General features: G+C 41.1%; 4 protein-coding genes across 5 annotated transcripts; 1 reads left to right on the top strand and 3 right to left on the bottom strand.

Annotated features, from left to right (window-relative positions):
* Window positions 1-163: 163 nt before the first annotated feature.
* On the bottom strand, window positions 164-3,782 carry LOC104433460. Of its 2 annotated transcripts, none has more exons than XM_018869082.2 (8): window positions 3,538-3,782; window positions 2,830-2,888; window positions 2,443-2,733; window positions 2,096-2,156; window positions 1,262-1,386; window positions 946-1,008; window positions 717-841; window positions 164-646 (listed from the first exon to the last, which is right to left on the bottom strand). In XM_018869082.2, the coding sequence occupies exons 1-8, from the start codon at window positions 3,578-3,580 to the stop codon at window positions 508-510; spliced, it is 906 nt and encodes a 301-aa protein (XP_018724627.2). In that variant the 5' UTR covers window positions 3,581-3,782; the 3' UTR covers window positions 164-507. The 2 variants fall into 2 exon arrangements, with proteins under 2 accessions (XP_018724627.2, XP_010044513.2); XM_010046211.3 differs by having other exon boundaries at window positions 3,496-3,779.
* Window positions 3,783-4,262: 480 nt separating this feature from the next.
* On the bottom strand, window positions 4,263-11,683 carry LOC104433459 (probable LRR receptor-like serine/threonine-protein kinase At1g67720). The gene is given in 16 exon segments (XM_039307440.1): window positions 4,263-4,975; window positions 5,736-5,871; window positions 5,961-6,147; window positions 6,248-6,316; window positions 6,407-6,533; window positions 7,352-7,602; window positions 7,691-7,863; window positions 8,497-8,565; window positions 8,718-8,789; window positions 8,919-8,987; window positions 9,072-9,143; window positions 9,767-9,896; window positions 10,011-10,522; window positions 10,700-10,751; window positions 10,754-11,236; window positions 11,355-11,683. Coding segments are annotated over 16 exon segments (2,796 nt in total). The 5' UTR covers window positions 11,425-11,683; the 3' UTR covers window positions 4,263-4,651.
* Window positions 11,684-14,166: 2,483 nt separating this feature from the next.
* On the top strand, window positions 14,167-16,902 carry LOC104433458 (E3 ubiquitin-protein ligase AIRP2). The gene is given in 7 exon segments (XM_010046208.3): window positions 14,167-14,500; window positions 15,153-15,315; window positions 15,422-15,467; window positions 15,470-15,487; window positions 15,579-15,816; window positions 16,089-16,110; window positions 16,112-16,902. Coding segments are annotated over 7 exon segments (759 nt in total). The 5' UTR covers window positions 14,167-14,417; the 3' UTR covers window positions 16,301-16,902.
* A 964-nt stretch (window positions 16,903-17,866) lies between these two features.
* Window positions 17,867-21,222, bottom strand: LOC120290788 (protein WVD2-like 7). The gene is made up of 7 exons (XM_039307207.1): window positions 20,967-21,222; window positions 19,923-20,486; window positions 19,468-19,842; window positions 19,292-19,347; window positions 18,805-18,903; window positions 18,294-18,401; window positions 17,867-17,990 (listed from the first exon to the last, which is right to left on the bottom strand). The coding sequence occupies exons 1-7, from the start codon at window positions 21,033-21,035 to the stop codon at window positions 17,867-17,869; spliced, it is 1,395 nt and encodes a 464-aa protein (XP_039163141.1). The 5' UTR covers window positions 21,036-21,222.
* Window positions 21,223-23,268: the final 2,046 nt, after the last annotated feature.

Here is a 23,268-nt window from a genome sequence, read left to right on the forward strand (position 1 = left end):
AAAAAGCTTTAGAAAAAAATTAAAAATAAAAGTCAATCCAAATAGGTTAATTAAATGAAAGACAAAGCTAGTCTCAAAATGCTATGCGATATCAAGAAGTTTTGTTCCAAAGATTCTTGGGAAAAGTAATGCAACTCCAGACAGGAAGCCAGACCGTCCTTGCTCGACACGATCCCTCTTTTCTTTTCATTCAAGCAATGTTTGGAGCAGGGACGAGAAATAACTGACTCTTTTCTCTGTCTGCCAATTGCAAATGCAATTGAATGAATCAAGGTGATTCAGTTTGAGGAACAAAAAAGTGACCGAAGAACAAGTGCGTAATTCTGTATAATGGTGTTAACATTATGGGCATGAATCTAAGGTACAAGAGTGGTGTCTAGAAACAGCAAGACAACCAAACTGATACAAATTTGCCAATAGCGAAGCGTATATTGCAGGCTCACGGCCATATCTTGCAGATATTCTACACTGTTCACTTGGACATCGTGATGACTGCCAGGATGTATCTTACCGCAGCGACTCTGACTTTGAGTAGCGCCATATCATCCCTCCTACCAGATTGTTCAATGAATGAGAAAGCATCGGCACGACAATGCTCGAAGAGACCACAGTTGCAGAACCGTACATCAGTCCGACAAAGGTTGCCCTACAACAAGTTGAAAAGCCAAACGTAAGCATATAGCCACGGGAAAGGACATTGTTCAAATCACACATACCAAATTGCAAAGGAAAACTTGCGTCCACTGCCCAAATGTAGTATCCCAAATAAGGCAGCAACAAGCAGGACACTGGTCCAGTTGTTTCCGGTCAGTGGGAGCAGTGTACCACGGAAAAGAAGTTCCTGGACAGACAAATTCCAAATACAACAATAAGCATGAAGCATGATTACTAATTCAATAGACTGAAGGACAAATAGATGACTAAGACATACGATTTGTGCAGTACCTCACTGATTCCAGGGAGAAATGAAACTACCAAATAATCCACAGGTTCAAGCGAGGTAAGAACCTGCACATTCAAGGAGAGATTGTACTGACTAAAAAGGTTGCACAGCTTAGATCACTAATTTGCAAGTACACATGATATGTGACACGAGGTTGAAAAGAAAAGCAGCAGTCCAAAGAACAATAGGCCACAAAAATACCCCTCTAACTATTTATGTATATCTCTTTTTTCCTGTAAGTAACAATGTATGCATCAAGAAAGCCAATCATTCATGCATGTAAAGACCACTACATACAAGAGGTGAAGGGCATACTACCTGCCGATTCGCTGCTTCACTAGACTCTGCAAAGTCTGGCCAAGTCCTCAGTAGCAAGTACCGACAAGATGATATCAGAATAACCAGTCCTGTAACCAACTCAAGATGCCATGTCTCAAAACCAACTGTAAGCAAGGGGAAAGAATGATTCTCTTAAACACGTTTTATTTATCAAGCCCAATCGTCATCAAGAGTAAGTGACCAGACACAATGGCAAGTCTAAAGTTTAATAAGGAGTCTATGGACTCTTAAATTGTCCAGTTCAGAAACAACAATTGGGAGAGATATCTTCATTATTCAGATTTAAGGGGGAAAAAGAATGCATTTAGGATATGTAGCATCTAGGCTAACAAGAAGTGTAACGGTGAACTTTCAACTAGTATCAAATGGCTATTGTAAAATAAAAAACCAATTCAATTGACACACTGTTATCCATGCTTCTGTAAAAGAAGCCCTTAAAGAAAAAGGGGCAATTTGATTATGTACGTTATTAACATAATACAAGAAAAAGCGGTCAATGCAACATGTAGGATCAAACTCACTTAAATTATGCACAACCCAGTTGTCTAACCTTTTTATTGGATGTCAGTCTGGAAGTACGGTTTAGAAAAGGTATTAGACAAAAGAGAACTATAATCGAATTTGTGGCATCATTGTCTTATACGAAATAGCCATACACCCAGCCAACTTATGTTATGAAAGGGGTCATTCATATGGTTCTCATCAGTTCAGCTCTCCTTATTTTAAGTATGTTATCCCAGCATTAATACACGGAAAGATTTCAAAAATGTATCACCCAGCAACCACCACTATTTTTTAGTTGCGAATCCATACATGATATTTCCTTTGTACAGTCAATCACTGGCAATCCTTCCATGAAGGCAACGTGAGATGCCTGCAAAGTTTGGGTTGAGATTTAGAATCTGACAGGTGTAAAGTGGAAAGACAAATAGCTAAAATTCATACCAGTAAGGATAAAATATTACCACTTAAAGAAGGCAATTCAGTAAGAAATGTAATGATAAGAAAAGCAGATCAAAATTTGTGTTGGCATCATGATGACAATGGTCCTTTGATAACATCCAATGTGACCTTGGACATTACCCCGACACTAGAATATAAGTTCACAATAAGCAAACAATATGATGACCGAGCCAGTGATCCTGAAAGCAAGGACCCACCTCTCTAATTATAGCACCAAGAGCAACCATTAAGCCAGAAGTGACCGTACACGCCTGAAGGACAGTACTTCTGGAGGAAATGGATGTGGTAGAATTCATAGAAGAACTGTTGGAGGAAACGTCAATACTTGGAGCATTTTCAACTGTTGAAGAAGATCCATCAGTCACATTTGTATTGGATGAACTCTGGTCAACTTTCAGATCAAGATCAACACTTTTCTGCGATCTTCTATATCTTGATCTCTTCACTGAGCATCGAACTGAACCACGACTCATGCTTACTCTACATGCCTGCAGAAGGAAGCAGAATCATGTTAGTTGAAAAAAATCAAAACCACACGTGCTTTATGACTTCATGGATATAAAGGGGGAATTCGAGAATCTTACCCTGCAACAGGTGGCATGAAAATGCTTCGTTGCATCATTGAGGCCAATAAACTCCTCACCTAATTGAACATGCACCATACAATTAAAAGCAGCCCCTTGTAAAGCATACGGTGTCAGCAGACCCAAAAAAGACATAAATATGATAGAACTGTCAACATGCCCACTAAAGTTGTATTCAACAGTCTTAGCTTAAAGTTTGCATTGTGAAGTGGGCCAAATTCTTGAGGTAAAGCAATGAATGAAGTCTAATAGCTAAAGCTCGCATTACGAAAGAGAGCAGTCACATGAGATCAGAACCTTCAATAATCAAAACAACGAGACAGTCCCTAATGCCAGAAAGTTACCCACAATCAATCGACTTCCACAACATAACAACAAACCCCGGTGAAGACATACCGGTATCGCAGCCAAAGGATACGTTCCAAATCAACTTTCACAACTAGTAAGCAAAATCCGAGCAAAAATCATCACTTTCTTTTTGTCAACTCCCGCAAACAATTAAGCAGTCACCGATCATTCCAAAACAGGGTATCCAAAACTCCATCCTGACAGTGAAATCGCCGAACCCAGAAAAAAAAAAGAGACAAAACTCCGAGCTATTCATACAAAATCGAAACCAAATGCTTCGAACTAAAGAGAATGCAACCACGTGCCAAACAAACTGACCCTTGAAGACTGAAGCACCGATGAAGCGAGTCGGAGAGGTACCGCCAGCTTGAGCCCAGCAAGCATCGAGGGTGAGCAGAGGCATGGCCGACGAATGACGACAGCCTTCGAAGCGTCAGGCCGTGGCAAACTTCGAACTAGAGAAAGCAAAAAAACACACGGGGGCTTCGAGACAGAATCTGCCGAGCTTCGCTCTAGGCCGTACGCATTTTTCTTTTTTATTTGCGGCTGCCGGAGCTTCGATTTTTGCTTGGATTTTCAGAAGATTTATTTTGACGCAAGACATATCTTTCCGTTCGGCCGAAATTAGAAGATTTTTGAGTTTGACTATTGTAGTGTGTATGGGCCTTAATTTCTACTTACGGACTGAAGTTCGACTCCATGTGTCAGTATTAACATGCTTTGAAGACTTCGGTTTAAAAAAAAAAAAAGAATTAAATTATAAGAGCCAAAATGGTAAGAGATAAAATACTCCGGATATGGCATGTGGCATGTTTGGGACGGTGGAAGAAATTACTTACTAGCGGTGATACATATCATACCTATAAGGCCTCCGCAATTACGTTGCGACTTTTTCACGCAATCAGGATGATCTTCCTTTAGACGATCCATGTCCGTTATCATTGATTTGAATAGCCGATCAATTTTTCCAATCATAACTACCCAAGTGAACAATGATGTGCAAGGATTGCGTAACGAACAGATTACCCAATGGGTCCGAGGTATTAATTTCATTAGGATGGACCAATTCAGATGCGTGTATAAGCTATCTTTAACAGTATATATAAGGTAAAACATATATACCCACATAGCTGGTGAAATGTTCTTTTCATAGGATTCGGTGTATGACCTAATGTCAAGGGAGGAAAAAAAAAAAAGAGAGATGATGAACCTCACACCAAGTAAACCGCTCAGCAAGAAAACCCCTAGCCATTTCCTAGCATATGCCTAGTACTTTACTGCTGTGACTGTTCTCTTACCTCTCCAATGTAGTATTCAAACCCGACTGTTTCCCTTTACAAAATTTTGTTAGAATCGTTATACAGAGTTGTAAGACAAATTTCAAAAGCTCTCTACACTCTCCATATTGGATCATCGGTATGCAAGCTACAAGAGTCGCCCGGCCAATTTCCAGAAAGTATTTGCTCGCTCGTCATCATCTGGCAGATGGGACTATGCAGCCATTCGACAACTCGGGGCTTTCGATTTCGAGAAAGCTTGTCAGCAATGTCTTGCGAGAGGATTGAGCCCTCGAACTGCTAGGAGAGTTTTTCAGGCGGCTCTCTGCGTCTTTCTCGATCTTGGTAGCATCTTGTATGGCCAATATGATCTCCTGCATCCTAGGGCGGGAGACTCCATGCTGCTCGACGCATTGGAGAGCTACTTCCGCGACTCTCCACACTGACTCAATCTTGAAGCTCCCTATGAGTATCGGATCGACTATGCTCATCACATCCCCTTTGCGAATCAATGATCTTGCCTGCAAAAGGAGTGTAAGCAACATGGAGACGATTGTCCAAACAAACACTGCTCCTAGATGTTCATGTTGGTGTAAGGCTGACAGCACATTGAGAAACAGAATAATTTTCCAATTATATGTCTGAAAGTGCTGTTATAACTCCCTCCCTCCCTCTTTTAATCACCGGATTCTGAACATGGTGCAGTACATATTACCAATAGATGAGGACAGGCGGAATCGGGCTCTCATCGTTCAAAATCCATCAAGTTCATCAATCATTCCACCTAAGTATTATTCATGATCAATGTAAACACCCATTTCATGTCTCGTCATTAGTGAATCTACAGGTACATCGATAACTCTGCATCCTCTGGATGTGCCGCATGCAGGGTAAGCACAATAATCTTATGTCTCAGGAACATACAAAAATTACCTTTTACTCCACCTTTGAATCACATTTATTGTACGTTAAAGAATGCTCTTATGACATCAGTTGACTTTTCCTAAAAGCACATATGGTACTTTCTGACAGAAGTACAAGATGCTTCTATTGACCAAAATACGATGCCTTAGCACCTGTCTTGTCTCAACTAAGTTATCTTTCTCTATATCTTGCATGACTTCTGAATCTTTCATTGGCCTCCTAATCTCTCATTATGCAGCACGTATTTTTTCTTAGTGTTTTAGGTGAGAATCCAGAAGAAGGTAATCATGGCAGTCTCAAAAAAACATTGCCTAAAGCTTTTAGCAAGTAAAATAATGGAAGAAGTAAATCTCATACCCAATGGACAATGTTCCAGTCAGAACCATAATCTTCTTCTGGCGACACAGGCTTTCTTCCAGAAATCAGTTCCAAAAGGACAACTCCAAAACTGTACACATCGCTCTTCTCTGTTAATTGTTGATTTCCATAATACCTGTGGGACAAAATATCAAGCTATCTGATTGTGTCCAAGAGAACAAGAATGACAGACAGATTGTTAGCACATGCTTATGTATGGCTTACTCTGGATCAAGATACCCTACAGTTCCCCGGGCTACACTGGACACATGGGTCAAATCCTCTTCAGCTTGCCTTGAAAGCCCGAAATCCGATACTTTTGCTCTCATGTGCATGTCTAGCAGAATGTTACTCGTCTTCACATCTCGATGAATGATGCCTGGGTTACACCCCGTATGCAAGTAATCAAGACCTGTGTACACCTAATTAGTCTTTTATGCTAATTGCACTTGAAATAATTCCTTGAAAAGCTGCGTTGCATGTGAACAATAAGATTAGTTTGCAATTTAAACCTTTCGCTGCATCTTCTGCTATACTGAGACGAGTAAGCCAGTCTAGCTCCTTTTGCTTGACAGAATCTGCTACAAAATCAATGATTAACCTGCCTCTTAGCCAACTCTCAGATTTGAGGAAAGCAGGAAAAACAAAAAGAACATTTGATGAGATCAAACCATGTATGTGATCACGCAAGGTTCCATTGTGCATGTACTCGTATACTAAGATGCGTTGGTGCTCTTCTTCGCAGTACCCAACTAAAGGAACTAAATTCCTATGATGGATTCTTGACAAGAGTGCAACCTGCAGGCCCAGTACACTGGTTAGTAAACACTAAGCCATAGTGACCATCTGCCAAATATTCTCACTTCTTGAAAACCTTGTGATACAGTAAGATGGACTTTTGAAAATCCAGTCAAATACTTTCACAATATCACTCTTCCGCCAAGACTCCTTCGGCCAATGCTGGAGATAAACAAATTCGCAGGCAAGACTTCTAGCCTAACCAATTACAACAAATGACGGAAGTCTGTGATACAGTTTCTTACTCATGTTGGTCATCCATAACCAACAATGACTACATTCCATGAGCTGTAGGCTCTACACCATGATCATTTGGGAGCACTCTACTGGTCCATTAAATTAATGGGAATGAGATCAGGTTTGAAACCCTATGACTGCAAGTTTACACAACCAGAAAGAGGAAGAGAGAAAAGATCAAATAAGACACAGAAAGCAAGAGGATGTTGCCAATTGCTGTTCTCAAGCAAATCAACAATGCTCTGTTATTATGTTCTGCATTGGTCATTCTGAAGATGAGCTTCAGCAAGTTTGACACTTAATAGCCTCTTCTACAAGAACCCGACTGCCTGACAGTCAAGATCTCTTTTTCCATGAGAAAAATAAATTGTACTTTCTGCATGTCCGAGGTTTACAACCTCTGTAAACGGCTGGTTTAAACGATGATTCAAGTAAAATTTATGAACCTTTGTTACATTAACCTATGGCACATTAGTTCCTCAACTACACATATTAATGCTTCCCACAACACATCTAACAAGTGAAAGTTAACTGTGTGTTCACAATAACAATACGTCTCGAAAGGCTTAAAGTGAAAGTACCTCAGTCACAAATTGCTGGTGCCCATCATTAGATATCTCAGTCATGATCTTTACAGCCACCTCTTTTCCATCTTTCATTCTTCCATAGTACACTGACCCGAAGCTACCTTTACCTATTTTCTTTGAAAACCTATCGGTAGCTGATTCCAAATCAGAAAGAGCTATATAGTGCGAGCCTTCTTCCCTTAAATGGCCATCTCGAACGATTGAATATGCAGTTGAAGTCTTTGTGCTAGTACGCAATGAACCACCTGAATGGCACGATGCAAATATTTAAGGAACACAAACCCAATCAAATCAATATGAAATGCAGCTAAATGAACCTATTGATGTGAACACCTTTGTCATTGCTTTTCTGGTGGGACTTCCTTCTCCGAAGATTATGCAAGAGTAGCAGACTGCCTAGAAGCAACAATATCAAAACTGCAAATACTCCAATTGAAGCTCCAAGTATCCACCTGAACTGCATCTTTTTCCTTGAGTGTCCATGCAATCCAATGTTATTCCCATATCTGCAATACCACATGGCCATCAGATAATTTCAGATACTTCAGCATTTTTCATAGCTTTCACCGATGTATAAATAGTGAATAGTATTGCAGATAAGTGAGTGGTCGGCATGAAATGGTGCTCTTTGTATATGATATGTGCTCCAATCACATCTGCAAATCTTTCAAGAGCTTATTCCGGCATTATTATTTAAGTTGAATTGCCGTTTACAAGTTTATAGAAACTCTCATTACTTGTGTCTTTGACGATACTTCAAATTAGTTTTCCATGTACAAGATTAAGCCGATTCGAATTGCTTTTGTCTTTGAGGATATTAATTCTAATATCGCATTGATGCACAGTGTGGACAAAGATTCATGTGCACATAGAGATGCACCATCTGCCAAACCAAAAGTTGACCACATGGAATGGGATGTAAGAGTTTCTAATCACCTACTTCAGGTTTCTTTTTGCAGATATGAAGTCTTAGCAGCAACCAGCAACCAATTCACACTACATCAAATTGTGTGTTTTAATTTTGGAAGTAAGCAAGGGAACAGGAAAATTTCAAGCTCTGTACCAAAGAAGTCACCAGCTGAACAATTTTCGTGACAACCTCTTGTTGTCAGCACTGGCAAAAGAAGAAGTCTACTCACTTGAATTTAATTTTTGCACTTAACAGTTGGGGAGGAATTTCACCAGTGAAAGAGTTGTTTTCGATATTCCTGTCACATGTAGAATCATACTGTTACAACATGATTCATAGCATCTAGGAAACAAATTAGTACCTAATTTTTCACCTCAACAACTAGAACTTTGTCACATCTAAACCAAATGTCAATGAACAAATAGTGAAGAGCGGCTAGTTGCCACGTACAGTTCGATTAAATTTGGCAAAGTACCAAGGTAAGGAGGCAAGGGACCCGTCAATTGGTTGTTCTCTAAATGCCTGCAAGTTCACCAAAAAAAAAGGCAGGAAATGGTCATTTCAGATATAAAAAGAAGCATCACTCAGGTCATATCGTGTACAGAGAATGCACATGAGCTTAAATCTTGAGATCATGAAAAAATAGCTTACACAATCTGTAAGCTGGTGAGGCCGCTCATATCGGGGAGTTTGCCAGAAAATGAATTTCCATCCAGCCATCTGATTAATAGGAAAGAAACTAACTGAACAAAACTGGGTATTCAAAATGAAAAGACAGATTTTTGCAATTGTTAATGCACTTACAATTCCGTCAACTGCACCAAATTATTAAGCTCAGAGGGGATCATGCCCTTTATGCCTCTTCCTGACAGGCGTCTGCTCAACAGGTCAGTCCATTGTATTAGCTATGAAACATTAAAAATCTTAAAATTGAGAGTACTAGATTTGTTTGTGGATTAGGTCCGAGGAGCAAATGAGTGAGCCTTCTGCGTGCCTGTTCATGCCCGAAAAGGAATAGGCAATTTTATGGAAATAGCTGGACTAATTTGAGAGCAAAGTTAAGCCTGATTTCAGGCCTGGGCCCAGCCATTTGGGCATCTCTAATGAGGTACTGTATAAAGTAGAACAATCTTTAGATTATAAGCTCTAATAGTTCAATATAACACCAGTTGGATCAGCCTTCTCAGCCATGAATTGTCCAGAACTTTGAATATTATCGATATCGTTAGTGCCTCTCATATTCTATAAATAAAACTGCCAATGCACCACTTTATCAAGTTATTGAGTAAAGATATAACCTTTGACTATTTTCCCTCTTCCTCTCTCTTGAAGATCCTAAATACATTGAAAATTCCTATAGTCTGACGAGCACAATCGGTAGGTATTACTTAAGGGACAAGCTCATATAATACCCCACATCACAAGACACACTAAAGTCAGAATACACAGCAGAACCCAATAAAGAGTTGCATAGATGATTAGCAACATGAGGAGCTCACATTTTTGTGATCCTTGGTGGCGTCATCGAATTACAAGTCACCCACTCCCAAGCAACCGGAAGGCATGGATCACCTTGATCTGTGAAAACGTTTTCACTGGACATGGAGTGAAGGGCATCAACCACTGTCACTGTTCGTGCCAAACTCTTAATCAGCAAGAGTCACGACACACTAAAGGCTTCAGAAATTATTGAGTAACAAGAACTAATCGACACTATTAAAGATAAAGAACCAGTGAACTCACCATCTAGCACATCCGTCCTTGAAGCAATCTGTGCATATCTGCTAATTTCAATGGCGTTCAGAAGTGGTCCTTGGGTAGAATCCGAGGTCTTTTGAAAGGCGAATGACAGAATGAAAGCCAAAGACACGTTCATGTAGCTCGGTTCATAAAGTCGGTAGCTACCATTGGCATTCTCAACAATGTTCACCACAGCATTGTTGTAGTCACCGAAGTCAGGCTCCGTCAATGTGAATTTCCGGGTCTCGTTCGGCCCTAAGTCTTCGATTTCGGCAAAGTATGCATAAGCGCGGGCATTACTTGGAAAATCTTCCAGGTTTAGCCTGTAGGTAAGCAACCCTTTCGTGCCAACAACGGCCGTTTGCATCACTTTGACGGGTGGGTATTCTCTGGTACTAACATCTACATTTTGCGACGTGTTGATTCTCTCTGTACCAGAGGCTACACCAACCAGAAAATTTTGCCTCTTTTCAAGGTCTGAGTCCCAAATTCTATCATAAGGATCATCCGGGTACCTAGAGAAAACTACAAACAAATTAGCCATCGTCATGTTCATCACTATTTACGCTTATCTTATCAATTGCGAGACTCCAGTGGCAACCAAGATTCGCAAAATTCAAAATTTGCTGCTGGCTTCAGCTAAACATCTACCGCAAATAAAAGACAATTTCTTTTCGGACAAGAGCCTTTACCTCAAAGCCTCCGGAGTCAGAGCCCCGAAGTTGACCCTCGCCGCCACCTCCAAAAGAATTTATCCTCGAAATTAGTGGCGTATATCGAGAGATTCAACGGCCTGAGCTCCAGAGTGGAAATGAACGGAGCCCCAGTCGTCGCACAGCACAGGCACACATCGACCGATTCGGAAGGTGCCCGTATGATCATCTCCTTCACGTAAACTCGGGCTGCGTCGAAGATGGTCACGGTCGTCCACTTGGTCGTGTCCAAGTAGAGGTCGAACTTGGGGAACGTCGCTCCGGTGTCCGGGTTGCCGTACAAGAACGTCGTACGGACGATGTATCTCCTTCTCTCTTCGGTCCGGAGGGTGTAACAGTACTTCTGGCCGTCTATTGGGAAGTCCCTGCGCGTCGAATACTGCACCGAGCTTACGTTGGGATTCTGCACCTTCGAAGACTGGCCATAGCTCATGAGACCCATGTCCGGGATCCATGCGAGCCCTGTTGTCGGGTCTGTGTAGTTGCTGGATCCTCCGCAGTCTATGCTGACGAACTCTGCATGTGAAAAAAAGGACGAATTGCTTCAGCTTAGCGAGCCAAAGGAACGAACTTTCGGTGAACACTCGTTCATGTAACACAAGAACAAGAACGAACTCGAAGATGGAGTTTTTACCAGTAACTTGGCACAGAGCAGACGGTGCGAGCGCCAGAAATACGAGAAGGATTTGGTAGAAGAAACCCATCACGAAACAAGAGAAGCAGGAACTATAAATCGTTTGGTATCGCCGGAGACTCTGCCTAGCTTAGATTTCTGCCATTGGAAGAATCAAGAAAGCGTGAATTGGTGCGCTCAGTTCGAAGTTCGACATCACTGTCCTCCTTTGCTGTTTTTCTCCTTCTTCCACTTTTTAGGCTTTTGCTTTATGGGAGGGATGCGCGCTGTAATCTATGCTCTCACTCCTCACATGGTGGTTCCATCTTTAGCTTTTCATTTTGGAATCTCCTTTGCTTTTCCAAGAGAAGACAGCTTTCAAATTCACCTTTTTTTTTTTTTTTTTTTTTTAATCTCAGCGTCGATTGAGATCGCAATTCCATGGACCGACGACGGTTAATATGTTTCGCAGAAAATACTAGGATTTTTTTTTTTTTTTTTTTTTTTACAGTAAGATTACAAAATTCTTGCTCAGACTCTTGCGGAAAAGTAATGAATAGGTGGTACCATACATGACGTGCACAATTTAATGTGATCGTTTTAGATTTCAGATGTGTGTTCAGGATATTTGAGGTGGTGGGGTCTATGTGACCTGACGGTCTGCTACATGCACCCCCGCAATTATTTTGAATGCCTCATGCTTTTTGACCATTTCATAACTTAGAAAGTGAGAAGATTCTGCGCGTTTACAAAATAACGTAGTGGGGGCATAATGTCTTTCCTTTAAGGGTGATTAGAGTTAAACAAGACATTAAAAATTGGACAACAGCTAAGGAGAAAGATCTCTGAAAGGATTATAACTTCCTATGCAACTTTTTTTCTTAGAAATGTAATTTGTTCTATTTATGATACGACGAATCTTTCTAGTAAGGATTTGGGATTGATAAGTTAGTACATTTTAATGTTTAGCACAAAAGGAGAACCTGGGGTTGCAACTCAATACACACAAATGATTTCTCTAATTATATTAATACAAGGGGTTGTTTTCAACCGATAAGAGCCTCTTGCACCTCTTATCTAATGAGGCAGGCTTTTCGGCTGTGTTCCTTGTTTTTATGTGATGGAGTCTACCGGTCCTACTTCTCCCAATTCCCTTTTCTATCTTTCTCTTCCTCAGGAGGAGCTGATACCCTCTAATCACTTTACATTTTGGAAGTTCCGAGGTTTGAATTGAATAATGATAAAATCTTTTAAGAACTTAAATTCAATTCTTATGAGAAAGCCCCTAGCCACTATATTTATTGGGGTGTGAAAGTTGCCTCTATCTCATAGATTTAACGTCGAGGGATGGCAATCAACTTGCTCGATCATAGGGCAAGTCCCATCATCTTGCGGTAGGGGCATGGAGACTCCCACCCGAAAGGGATTCTACCCACGTTTTCTTGTAGGTCTCTTTAAAGATTTGTCTAGGTCCGTCGTCTCCGTATTTTATGAACATAAAAATTCGGGGGGCAAAAGAAAAATCCATAGCATAAGAATTGCAAATGGGTTATTAAAGAAAAAGAAAAAACAAAGCGTGTGGGGAAAAAGTAACCTGGCCATGCCATGCAAAAGCATGTACTGGAAAGCAAGGGAATTAAATTATTGCTGAGAAAAGTATTACATGATCAACTTTGCTTTTTGCTTGTTCCTAGTTTTCTATTGCTTTTTAGCTTTCTATTTGGTATTTTTTTACTGGCTGTGTGCTGCTCTTTAAAGGTCCAAGATGAGGCGCCCCACTTGCTAAAGTCCTGTTGAAAGGACGTACACAAGATCATATGGTCCCCATTCCATCCGTGTGGCACAGTTTTTTCGGGGTTGGCATTCTTGGACTGACTTGGATTTCAGAACACGAGCAAAGCCACTGTCCATAAACCGGGTCAATGAAGTCAGGGAGAAACTATGGCTCATCACGAGTTGCGATCTACAGCAGACCACCGTCCATAATCCGGGTCGAAGAAGTCAGGAAGAAACTTTGGCTCGTGCTCCTCACACGAGACTACCTCATTATATGAAAAAACAAATATGCTAATGTATAAATCAAAACAGCCCTCGGTCCATGTTAGGGACACTCGAGCATCGGTACAAAAGCGTGTTGGTCAAGTAGCCTCGCCATTTTACAAATGAAGATTGAAACTTACAATTCATAAAGTCGATTGGTTGGTTTCATTAGTGAATTATGTAGGCATCGAAAGCACCGCGACAACAAACAAGCATACCGAGGCTAATGCGCATATTCATTATCAACCCCACCCATGGGTACTAGAAAAAGGACGATTGCAGTGATTTCAACACGGCCGTTGCTGATAAATTAGTCATATTCATTGTTTATGGTTTACTAGTTTATGATTTGGCCCTTCTGATTTCCCCAAACCTCATTTTCACTTCTTCCACCAATCTTTGCATTTCAACGAGCCCCATCAATTCCTATGACTGTCGCTCGGCGTTTATATTTCGGCAATGGAATTATTTCTCTGGCTTGTGGAAGGTGAAGTCAGCTTCTTGACTTTATAGCCAGGTTCGTGCATAATTGGCAGGTGAGACATTCTGTCACTCATTATTATTCCACAATAATGGTCCTATTATTATTTCCTTCTCTGAAAATTCAGTGATCCATTATGATTTTCAGGCTTAAATTAGCTTGGTTTAGAGTCATAATTCGGAGGCAAATGACAGCCCGTATTCTATGCTGGGTCGTGTCCAAAAAGAAAAGAAAAAGAAAAGGATAAGATCAGAAGAAGATTCATGAGAAAGTGAAGTCATCCCTTTCTTTCCTTCTTAGTCTTGCAAATGTTTAAGCACTAAGCAAACTCTCCCTCTCTCTCTCCCTCTCCTCTCTCTCTCTCTCTCCTCCCTTCCTCTTTTTCACAACTTACAATCATCACTTTTCATTTTCTTTCTCCAAAATTCTCCCCCAACAGAACCAAAAGGAGAGTCCCTCCAAAACACCGGAAAGAGGAAGGGAAAGAACCCAAAAAGGACCAATCTTTTGCATCATCTCATTCTCACGTCTTCCCCCCCCGCCTTGTTTGCTGGTATCAAACAATGTGGCAAAAGCAGCCGAGCACCTCCTCCTTCAGAGAATCCATCAAAGCTCTCGAAGCTGATATACAACATGCCAATAGCCTGTGAGTCCTCCTGTTACCATAGTCATGATTTTTGGTTGATAATGTTTATAATGATCGTGTTCTGTAGTAGAGCCCATATAGATGATGAACTGTAGCTCTAAGAGTTTATGAACTGGTTCTGTAACAAATTTCTTGTTTCTCTTTTCCGGGGTTTCGTCCATGGACCTTGTTCTTCTAAATGGGTAGTTAATAGGCACTGTTTCTTGGTAGTTGGTTAGCTTGAGCATTGGCATTTTGTATTTGTAAGAAAATACCCCTGAACGGGAATTGGGGTCAACAACAACAGAAAAGTTCTCATGTGAAAATATTAAACAAAGAGGAAATTAGGCTGCAATACTCAATGTTCTTGATTCTTCATCGTTGTCGTCATTTTCCTTGCACACGGAACGCATGCTTCGTAGGATGTGTTGTTGTTCTGTTTTGTTATTGCAATACTTGTGTTTCAGGATTTTGCTCATTCTGTGTTCAAATTTTCGCTCTGTCAATCTAATTGCCAGGATTGCTCGCTCAATTTGGCTTCCTTAAACTCTAAAAGCTGATTAATTCTCTCTTTCTTTCCATTTCCCCTAAATTTCTGACATTTTTCACAGAGAACTTGTTTAGTTCCTGCTATCATTGGCGCTTCAAAGTTTCATCCTTCTCTATTTTACAGGGCAGCTGGTTTACCAAGAGATTATTGTGGCGACAGTATTCAGATGAGATTGTCATACAGTCCTTTTGCACCGTTCTTATTGTTTCTGATTGAATGGATGGACTGCCTTTGTACAGATTCCATCCCAAGTTATTTAGGCCTTGTTCAGATCATAATATACCAGGTAAACTTATTTTTAAAAGTGCTGGATGTCTAGTTCATGAATTTCCATACAAGGTTTTTATTTTATTTTATTTTATTTTATTTAATTCGTTTTCAAAATTATCTAGGTTTATGTTGACGGCATGCCGACAATGTCTTCGAAAGAAAGAAAAGCCTCCTGAGGGAATTTTACGGTATGTCCTTTTTTCTCTTTTCCAAGTTCACGAAAGAAATGGCTGAATCCTGCATGCTACTATATGTAAATTAATCAGAAACTTTATGCAGCTGTCATATATCCTATGTTGAGGCAACTGGAAGCCCAGTTTATACTAATTGAAGATGACAAGGACAAAAGAAGCCAAGCAGAGGATGTTTCAAGCAGAAAGCGGGCAGAAGACAAGAGGAGAATTGGCGATGAAGATATTGACAAGGAAGATGAATGTGCCATATGCATGGACCGTTTTAATAAGATGGTACTGCCAAGCTGCGGGCACTCCATGTGCATCAACTGCTTTCGTGACTGGTAAAGGGAATGTTAATGTTTCTTTTAAATACAGAAATTCGTAATTCAAGTCAATCAACCTCCGGCACTATATAGGGACATCTTTTCTGTTCAAAAAAGCCTGTACTTTTGCCCTAATCAAAAGTGTTTATGCTCTTGTTCCTGTTTCTTAAATGTCGATTCACCACATGTAAAAGAACGGTTCACAACCCTTTTGTACTTCATCCCCATGCTTTAGGGGCAAAATGTGCTAACAGATTTTTTTTTTGGTGTACGGTGCATTTAAACTTCAGGAATGGTCGATCTCAGTCCTGCCCCTTTTTGTCGCGACAGCCTTAAGAGAGTTGGCTCAAGAGATTTATGGGTCCTCACGGGCGGCAACGATGTGATTGATGCTGTTACTCTAGCAAAGGAGAATCTAAGAAGTTTCTACCTTTACATTGAGAGCCTGCCTTACTTAACACCTGAGACCCATGTCATTGTTTTTGATTACATGATAATCTAATAGTGAGCAGGACTGAAGAGTTACACCGTCATTGTAGGTAGAGATGTTGCTAGCCTTCCATTATTAGTGAAGCCTAGGTACATACATGAATGTGGAAGCTCAAGCAGAAGCCAAGGTAGCTGTGCGTAGATGAGTTCATTCCTGATTTACCAACATTATCTTGGAAATTTGGGTGAAATCAGGTGGATCAATATATAGTCCTGCATCGTCTCCTCTCATCGTGGAAGCAATTCTCAAGCTTCTGCAAGAATGAGAGCTAGATGAGTGTATAGTACAGAAACAGGGCATTGATTGGCATTCAGCCCAGCTACTTTGTACCTGACTACTGGAATGCAAAATGTCACGCTCTGGGAGGTTGGTTGATGTTTATAGTCCCGCTAAAGGGGCCTCTGGCATTAAGCCTGCTGATTATAAATGGTACAGGTGAAATAATTTATGACGAACTTGAAAGTTAATCATCTTTCCTGTGCCAACTCTATTGCAATGAAGCATTAAGTTGAATTTTAAAGGAAGTTAGATTCACTTTCGTTGTACTCTTCAGTTTTTATGGTGCATTCATTCCCAGAAGCTTTGTAACTTAAATGAAAATTTTCTTTTCTCCATTATCGGTTCAAGAGCTCGTTATGGTGCATACATTCCCAGAAGCTTTGTATCTTGAATGAGAATTTCCTTGTCTCCATTAGCGGGTTAAGAGATCAAGCCGTTGAGTGAAGGCTGAGGAGTTGACAGGAAATAATGCTTGATTTCTCCTAGAAAACGGCAAATAGTGGTAGGTCGTTACCTGTTCCCTGTCGATTGACGTGGTTGCTCAGCTTGTTTGATTATAACTCTGCTGTCCCATAGCATGATTAGTTGGATATCTGTCATTACCCCCAAGGAAAGATACTGATTGAGTACGGAAATTCCATCTTTTCATTCATCTCTTGGAGGATTGTCTTACGCATGTACCTACCTCGATGATTACTCATGAATTCTAACTTTCCCAACAATTGCGCCTCATGCTTCCTAATTAATCTTTGCTAAAAGTTCCCTGTCATCCTTCACTGCCTCGTATATTGCACGAGGTCTCTGTTTCCCTTTTGCTAGACTAATTTCAGGACGGTTTGTACATTCAGCCAGAAAAGAAGTAAAAATCTAGAAGGAACAAGTTTGTGGGAAGACATTCGGTGTTACCGTTGTTCTGTTTTCTCTTATCTTTTATTTCCACCAACTTTTTGTAGGGAAGAAGACTTCTTTTATTCATAACAGCCGAACAAAGAACCCCTTTCTATGAAGCAGAAACTAGCCTCATGACAAGTAGCAGAATCTATACAAGTGCATGCTATGGATCCTTCACATGAGACTAAGATTGTTCAACATCATTGATTATATATGTCCAAAATTTCAGAGATCTGGCGGTCATGAAAGGTTTAATCACCTCAGTGTTGGCCGCCATGAAAAAGCTATTTTTGAATACTGCCCCTGTTTCACCTGCTTACACCTGGATGTTTGGAGAAGCATTTTCTTGCACATTCTTCTGTGGTAAAAACGTCTGATGATTGGTAATACTTCGGCTAATTTTGTGGTTCACATGGCTGGAGCTCTCAGCATTGATCTTGATACGTTGAGAAGGCCGAGATCTTGTGTTTTGGCATTTGTCAGGAGTTGGCTGACTTTCGAGTTTAGAGAGTTGTGGTCTAGGAGGCGAGCACTGCAGTTAATTAAACAAACAGTCAACTCCCAAAAATAGCAAAGCAGCTTTAATTTGGATCTCTTACTCTTCTTCACCTAAGTGAGAACTAGAAAATTTAAATGTCAAGAATATCAGACTCTTTTCACAACCCTTTTGTATTACGGACAACCGGAATACAGTCTTAGAGGGTACTGTTAGCAATTTAAATAAAGCAGTCCGATGATAAGATTAAAGTATAAGCCATTCCTCGCAGACTGCAAGCAGTTATAACTAGTGCTATAATGAGGAAAAATAGCACTAATATTCATATTTATGAGGTACCTTGCTCTTAGTGCATGGTGATTGAGATCCTTGACATGATTCATCATTCTTGTTTGCTTTGAAACCAAATCCATACTGTAGTTTTCTGATATTTTGCTGTGCTTTACCCTGCATTGACAGATAATTGGTAATTGCAGACTCAATGGGGCAAGGAAAAGAAGTAGGCCAAACTTATGGAATTCATCTGAATGACAGCCTCCTTAACTAGGCCTGACATTAGAACCATGGTAAACTAGTTCAGCCAATGAAGTTCTTTTTACTTCCTAGAATCTGTGAACCCCAATGCGATTATTTCCTAACTACTACTGCCGATTGGTCGCAAAATGTACCTTGTGTGTTTGCAGTGGCTGCACTTCTGCCTTCATAACTGTGTTCTTCTCTTCCAGCTTCTGATAAGAATGGCAACACAAGAAAGAGATTCATAATCTAGGGAACTTAAAGAGGTCGACAAATTTCCCTCATCATGCTAACTTATTAGGTCTGGATGGAAGATTTGACGGCATCATCATACCTCCTTTCTTTTGCAGCTCTTTCTTCACTCCTGAAGCTAAAAGGCGAGCACACAGTTGTTGATCGAGCTTTGCTTCCATTTATACTAGAGCGTTTCAAGCTGCCATGCGTTATTAGTGTTAGTGACAGTTCAAACATGATAAATCAAAGATAATATACTGTTTTTGTGTGCCAAGTGATTTGAATGCTTGAGCTTGCTAGAGTAAGAAAAGATGTCTGGCTAAGAATATTTGCATTTAGTTTTCACTAACAGATACAAAACATCACAACAAAAAATGCACGAGAAACTCTACATAAACTTCATTTAATTAACACAAAAAACTTTTTTACACTGAAGGGAATTTGATTCATCATCTGTTGTTAGTACTCCTCAGATTAACTTGTTAAGTAGGGTTTTACTCCCAGCCCAAAAAGTATATGAACACACCGAGGATGGCATATAGCTTAGTAGCAAAACTGAAAGAGACAAACCATTAAAGGCAAAATACCTCTTATCTTGCGATGCAGGAACAGTTGGAGAACAAACTGACTTCCTTAGAGATGCCTGCAAAGTGTTTAAAGGTCATGACAATTTAGAAAGGATACTTCAAGCGCAAGTGCTAATGCAAGTGCTTCAAATGAGAGCAAGGAAGACAAAATGTATAGAAAAAGAGACAAGCAGTACTCGAGTTTGAGCTTGCTGAGCAACTGAATTGTCTTTCTTGATTTTCGGGGAAGTGGTGCACTCTTCTTTTTTCCTGACTTTTAGAGACTGCGGAGAACCCAATTTAGTGCTACTACCACCAAGTGAAGCAAAATTGATTGACATGTGGAGAGATTTCGAAGGTATTCTATTTTCCTTAACCGAGCTTCTGACTGTCTGAGTCTGACTGTTCAGGACAGCATCGTTTACATGTCTTGGAGCTCTTGGTTGCATAGACATCGTTGCCTTTGCATGTGGAAGTGGCAATCTCGGCGCTCTGCTTCGAGTTGCTGACTTCGAGGAAGAAAGCGCTTGCTTTTTATCACACGAAGTTAAAATCTGCTGAGCAACAGGTGCCTGCAGCAATAATAGGTAGAACTGATAAGTAAAGAAAGGCTAAGCATTGAAGGAGAAAGCAGGACCAAGCAACAAATTACCTTATCTGGCACATTGTCATTTTGGGAAGTCATACTCTTTGCAGTGAACTCCGGATTATCAAAGTGATTCTGGTCTTCAGATGGAGACAAGTGCTTTTCATCAAGCTCAGATTTTACATTCTCAGGACCTGCAACCTCTGCTATCTCCAGTTTGCTTCTTTCATTGATCGGATTTAATTGATTTTTATCACCAGAGGAAGCTGACATAACTTCAACACTATCTTTCTTCAGATTCTCATCATGGGCATCAAGAGCATCGCCTTTCACCGATCCCAATTCCCCTGTAGACTCATCCCCTCGTGCCTGGATATTCAACTGCCCTGGAACATCAAAGTTTGGTTCTCCCACCTCCTCAATCTGTGATGCCGCTTGTGCTGCAGCCTTCTTCTTGTAATGTGCTTCAAAAATAGCTCTCTTCTGCGCGACGGATCCTGGCTTCGAGAATTTCTCGACTTCCTCCAGGTAACGATTGTTAGAGAAGGTCGACCATTTCTCCCAAGCCAACGACTCGGACATAAATCTTCCAAGCGAGACGGACTCGGTGAGGGCGCGCATCGCGTCACCCTGGAATTTTCCAAATTCTCATCACTTCAGTAAGTTTATCACAACTCACTCGAATGAAATGTCAAATGCCATTTCGTCAACGTACAATCGAAGTTATATTTACCCACATAAAAGGAAATGAAATGCAGAAGGTCCCAAGCATCATAATTCAAGCACTCTCCAGCAACTCAACCCCCTAAAGGCAACGACTTTCTATCTCCAACCGTCTCAAGGGTCCCAAAAAACCAGAGGGTCCTCACGCATTTTCTCTTCCACGAATCTCAAAATCCGAAAAATCAAGAAAACCGCGCAGCAACGGTAGCTGCACAGTCGACAACCGGAACAAATCCAAGCAAGAAGCCCAAAAAAAAAAAAAAAAAAAAAAAAAAGGGCTCCTTCTAAGCAAATTCTCCGTAGCCAACAAAAGGAGAGAAAAAACCAAGACATCACTGGCAAAATGCGCGAGAAAAAAAAAAAAAGAGAGTTCCGCGGCGAACTCACCAGCGCGGCTTCACGGGAAGCGGGGGAAGGATGAGAGAAGGACCTCCGGAGACAAGCGGGTTCCCCCATTCTGATCTCTCTCTTCAGCGCTCCGCGAAGCGAAATCCCCACGATAAAAAATCGCACCTTTTCCCGAGGGTATCGCGAGGCTCCTCGGTCTCGTTCAGGGAGAAACTCGATAATTCGAATTGCTGAGGACGAAGGCTTCTTTTTCCGAGCGCGAGGTTTTATACGCAGCTCCCGACGTCATATGACTTGCCACTCCAACAGGGCAAAAATAAGAACGTCGTCTTTATTGGGAATTTTCCTGTTGGTGGGGCTGGGGGGCATAATGGGGATTTCAGAGGGGGATGGCCCCATTAAATTGGAATTAAGGTCCGCCCCCAACGTCTAATTCCTTTTCTATCGCCTCCCGATCGGGGAGGGCCGCATGGATTTAGACGTGGGTTGGTGAATGAGTGAGGATTATTGCCTTGAATTGTTTTTTGCTGGACGTTCATTTTGACCTTGCATTGCAACGGCTCTCGCCTTCAATTATCGGCGCGGACTCTTTGCTCTTTTTCCTTTTTTTATTGATTGTTCTGGGGTGATGGATGAGCTGTTGCTCCCCCCAGCCTTTCACTTCTTGGGCTTGTCTAGTCACGGTCCCCACACATAAGGACTAAAGCTAAGTCGGTCTGCCTGTCGGGGGGGACCGGGTGCGATGGTTCCGGACCCGGGTTCGACCTAGTGGCTTGCGCAATAGGGAAACGCCGGAACAAGGGTTCGACGATTGAGACCCAAGTCCGGTTTAGATCGCCTTTGTTCTGCTTGCCTAGGACCTAGGTTCAGCCACCGGGCTATTGGAGTTGGGTCTTGGGGGATTGGATTGGACCATGGGAATCAGGTTGAGCATCCAACGTCCACCTTCGAAACCTCAACAATCCATGTGCCATTGCTCGAGTAAAGCCTTGGGAGAATTGAGTGAAGACCCGAACACTCGCCTACAAACATAAGAGTTTTTAAGCTGGATCAGACAAGGTCGGTTCCCAATCAAGTGCAATCCATTTCCAGGTGGTCTAAGGAATAGATGGTGTCTCGTGTTTTTTAAGAAGCTATAATTATGTTCTAATTAGAGTATATAAATTCTTTTTGTAGATACAAAGATTTCTTGCGGTAGAATTCGATAATCTAAGACTTGTCTGTTTTCCTAGTATTATAGATTTCCTACTTAATGTGAAAACTTATCATGATCTCCACATTCAGTATATTTAGTTTATTGGAGTTTCCATGGTAATTTTGAAGTTTGGCCCTAGATCTGAGCAGAAATTTCACAATACATATTGTCTCTACCCTCGCTGCGGCTTTGTTCTAGAAGAGAAAAACAGAGAAAGAACAACAAGGCATACCAAACAAGGAATCCGAAAACGGACTAATTATTAATGATCCCAAATTTTAGGAACCACGGGGATTAGTTTCTGCGGGAACTGCCCGATTCGATTTGGTTCCCATATGAGACTAGGATTTAAATCTGGATTTAACCAGTAAGAGATCCGACCGTCGTCTGAGTTAACAAACAATCCGTACTTTTTACATGGTAATAGACTTCATTATTCTTAACCCATTTTAGTTCATAGACGGCTAAGAATCCACTTTCCTGCGGTGTTGTTTGGTCGTGCCGAAAGGGGACTAATGAAATTGAATCCGCAGAGCTGAATGTGGTCGATTGCTGGGACATGTTGCCGAAACGAGAGCGAAGATGAATGATCCGATTTTGTTCAGCTTCCGTCAGTGCTCCCCCATTGAGATCAGACCTCAGGTAATTGATCCATCTTAATCTATTGCTCTTCCCACACCTCATCAAACCTTCAACCCAAAAACCCAGAAAAAAAAGGAGAAGCGCATTCGCGTTTTCATTAGATAAGAACCTTGGTTACGGGTCGCGTGAAGGTCTTTTGCATAACAAAAGCGACACATTGAACGTACGGAAACGACTTATAGAAAGATTTATACACATGGTGGTGCTTCTGCTTCATGGACATTTTTCTGAGCTCGCGCTCAGGGACGAGGCGCCGGTGTCGGGTACCGTTGCAGAGTACGAAGTTCATGAGCTTTCGGTCCTCTTTAACCGTCCATGGACCTCTCTCTCTTCAGCCCTACCTTCTGATAACGACATGGTTTTCTCTTCATCCCTTGCTAATAAGAAGAAAAGGGAGATAGGTCAGCAATCAAGATCAGCTCAAGCCAGCAATTAAAAGCATTTGAACCAATATGCACGTATGCATAGAGACGTTGCTGAAAAAGAGCATTTCATTTAATTATT

The sequence above is a fragment of the Eucalyptus grandis genome, chromosome 2 (assembly GCF_016545825.1).
Source record: "Eucalyptus grandis isolate ANBG69807.140 chromosome 2, ASM1654582v1, whole genome shotgun sequence".
NCBI classification, from domain to species: Eukaryota; Viridiplantae; Streptophyta; class Magnoliopsida; order Myrtales; family Myrtaceae; genus Eucalyptus; species Eucalyptus grandis.

What these genes read in the sequence shown, in the direction of transcription:
- LOC120290788 (XM_039307207.1), bottom strand. Translation starts at nt 21,035, where the DNA reads ATGGGGGAACCCGCTTGTCTCCGGAGGTCCTTCTCTCATCCTTCCCCC. An exon ending in ATGACAATGTGCCAGATAAG is followed by an intron (nt 19,843 to 19,922) that starts GTAATTTGTTGC and finishes TTATTGCTGCAG; the next exon opens with GCACCTGTTGCTCAGCAGAT. An exon ending in AGAGCTGCAAAAGAAAGGAG is followed by an intron (nt 18,402 to 18,804) that starts GTATGATGATGC and finishes CTGTCAATGCAG; the next exon opens with GGTAAAGCACAGCAAAATAT.
- LOC104433460 (XM_010046211.3), bottom strand. Translation starts at nt 3,580, where the DNA reads ATGCCTCTGCTCACCCTCGATGCTTGCTGGGCTCAAGCTGGCGGTACC. An exon ending in GTGAAGCAGCGAATCGGCAG is followed by an intron (nt 1,009 to 1,261) that starts GTAGTATGCCCT and finishes TTGAATGTGCAG; the next exon opens with GTTCTTACCTCGCTTGAACC. An exon ending in TTCTCCCTGGAATCAGTGAG is followed by an intron (nt 842 to 945) that starts GTACTGCACAAA and finishes TTGTCTGTCCAG; the next exon opens with GAACTTCTTTTCCGTGGTAC.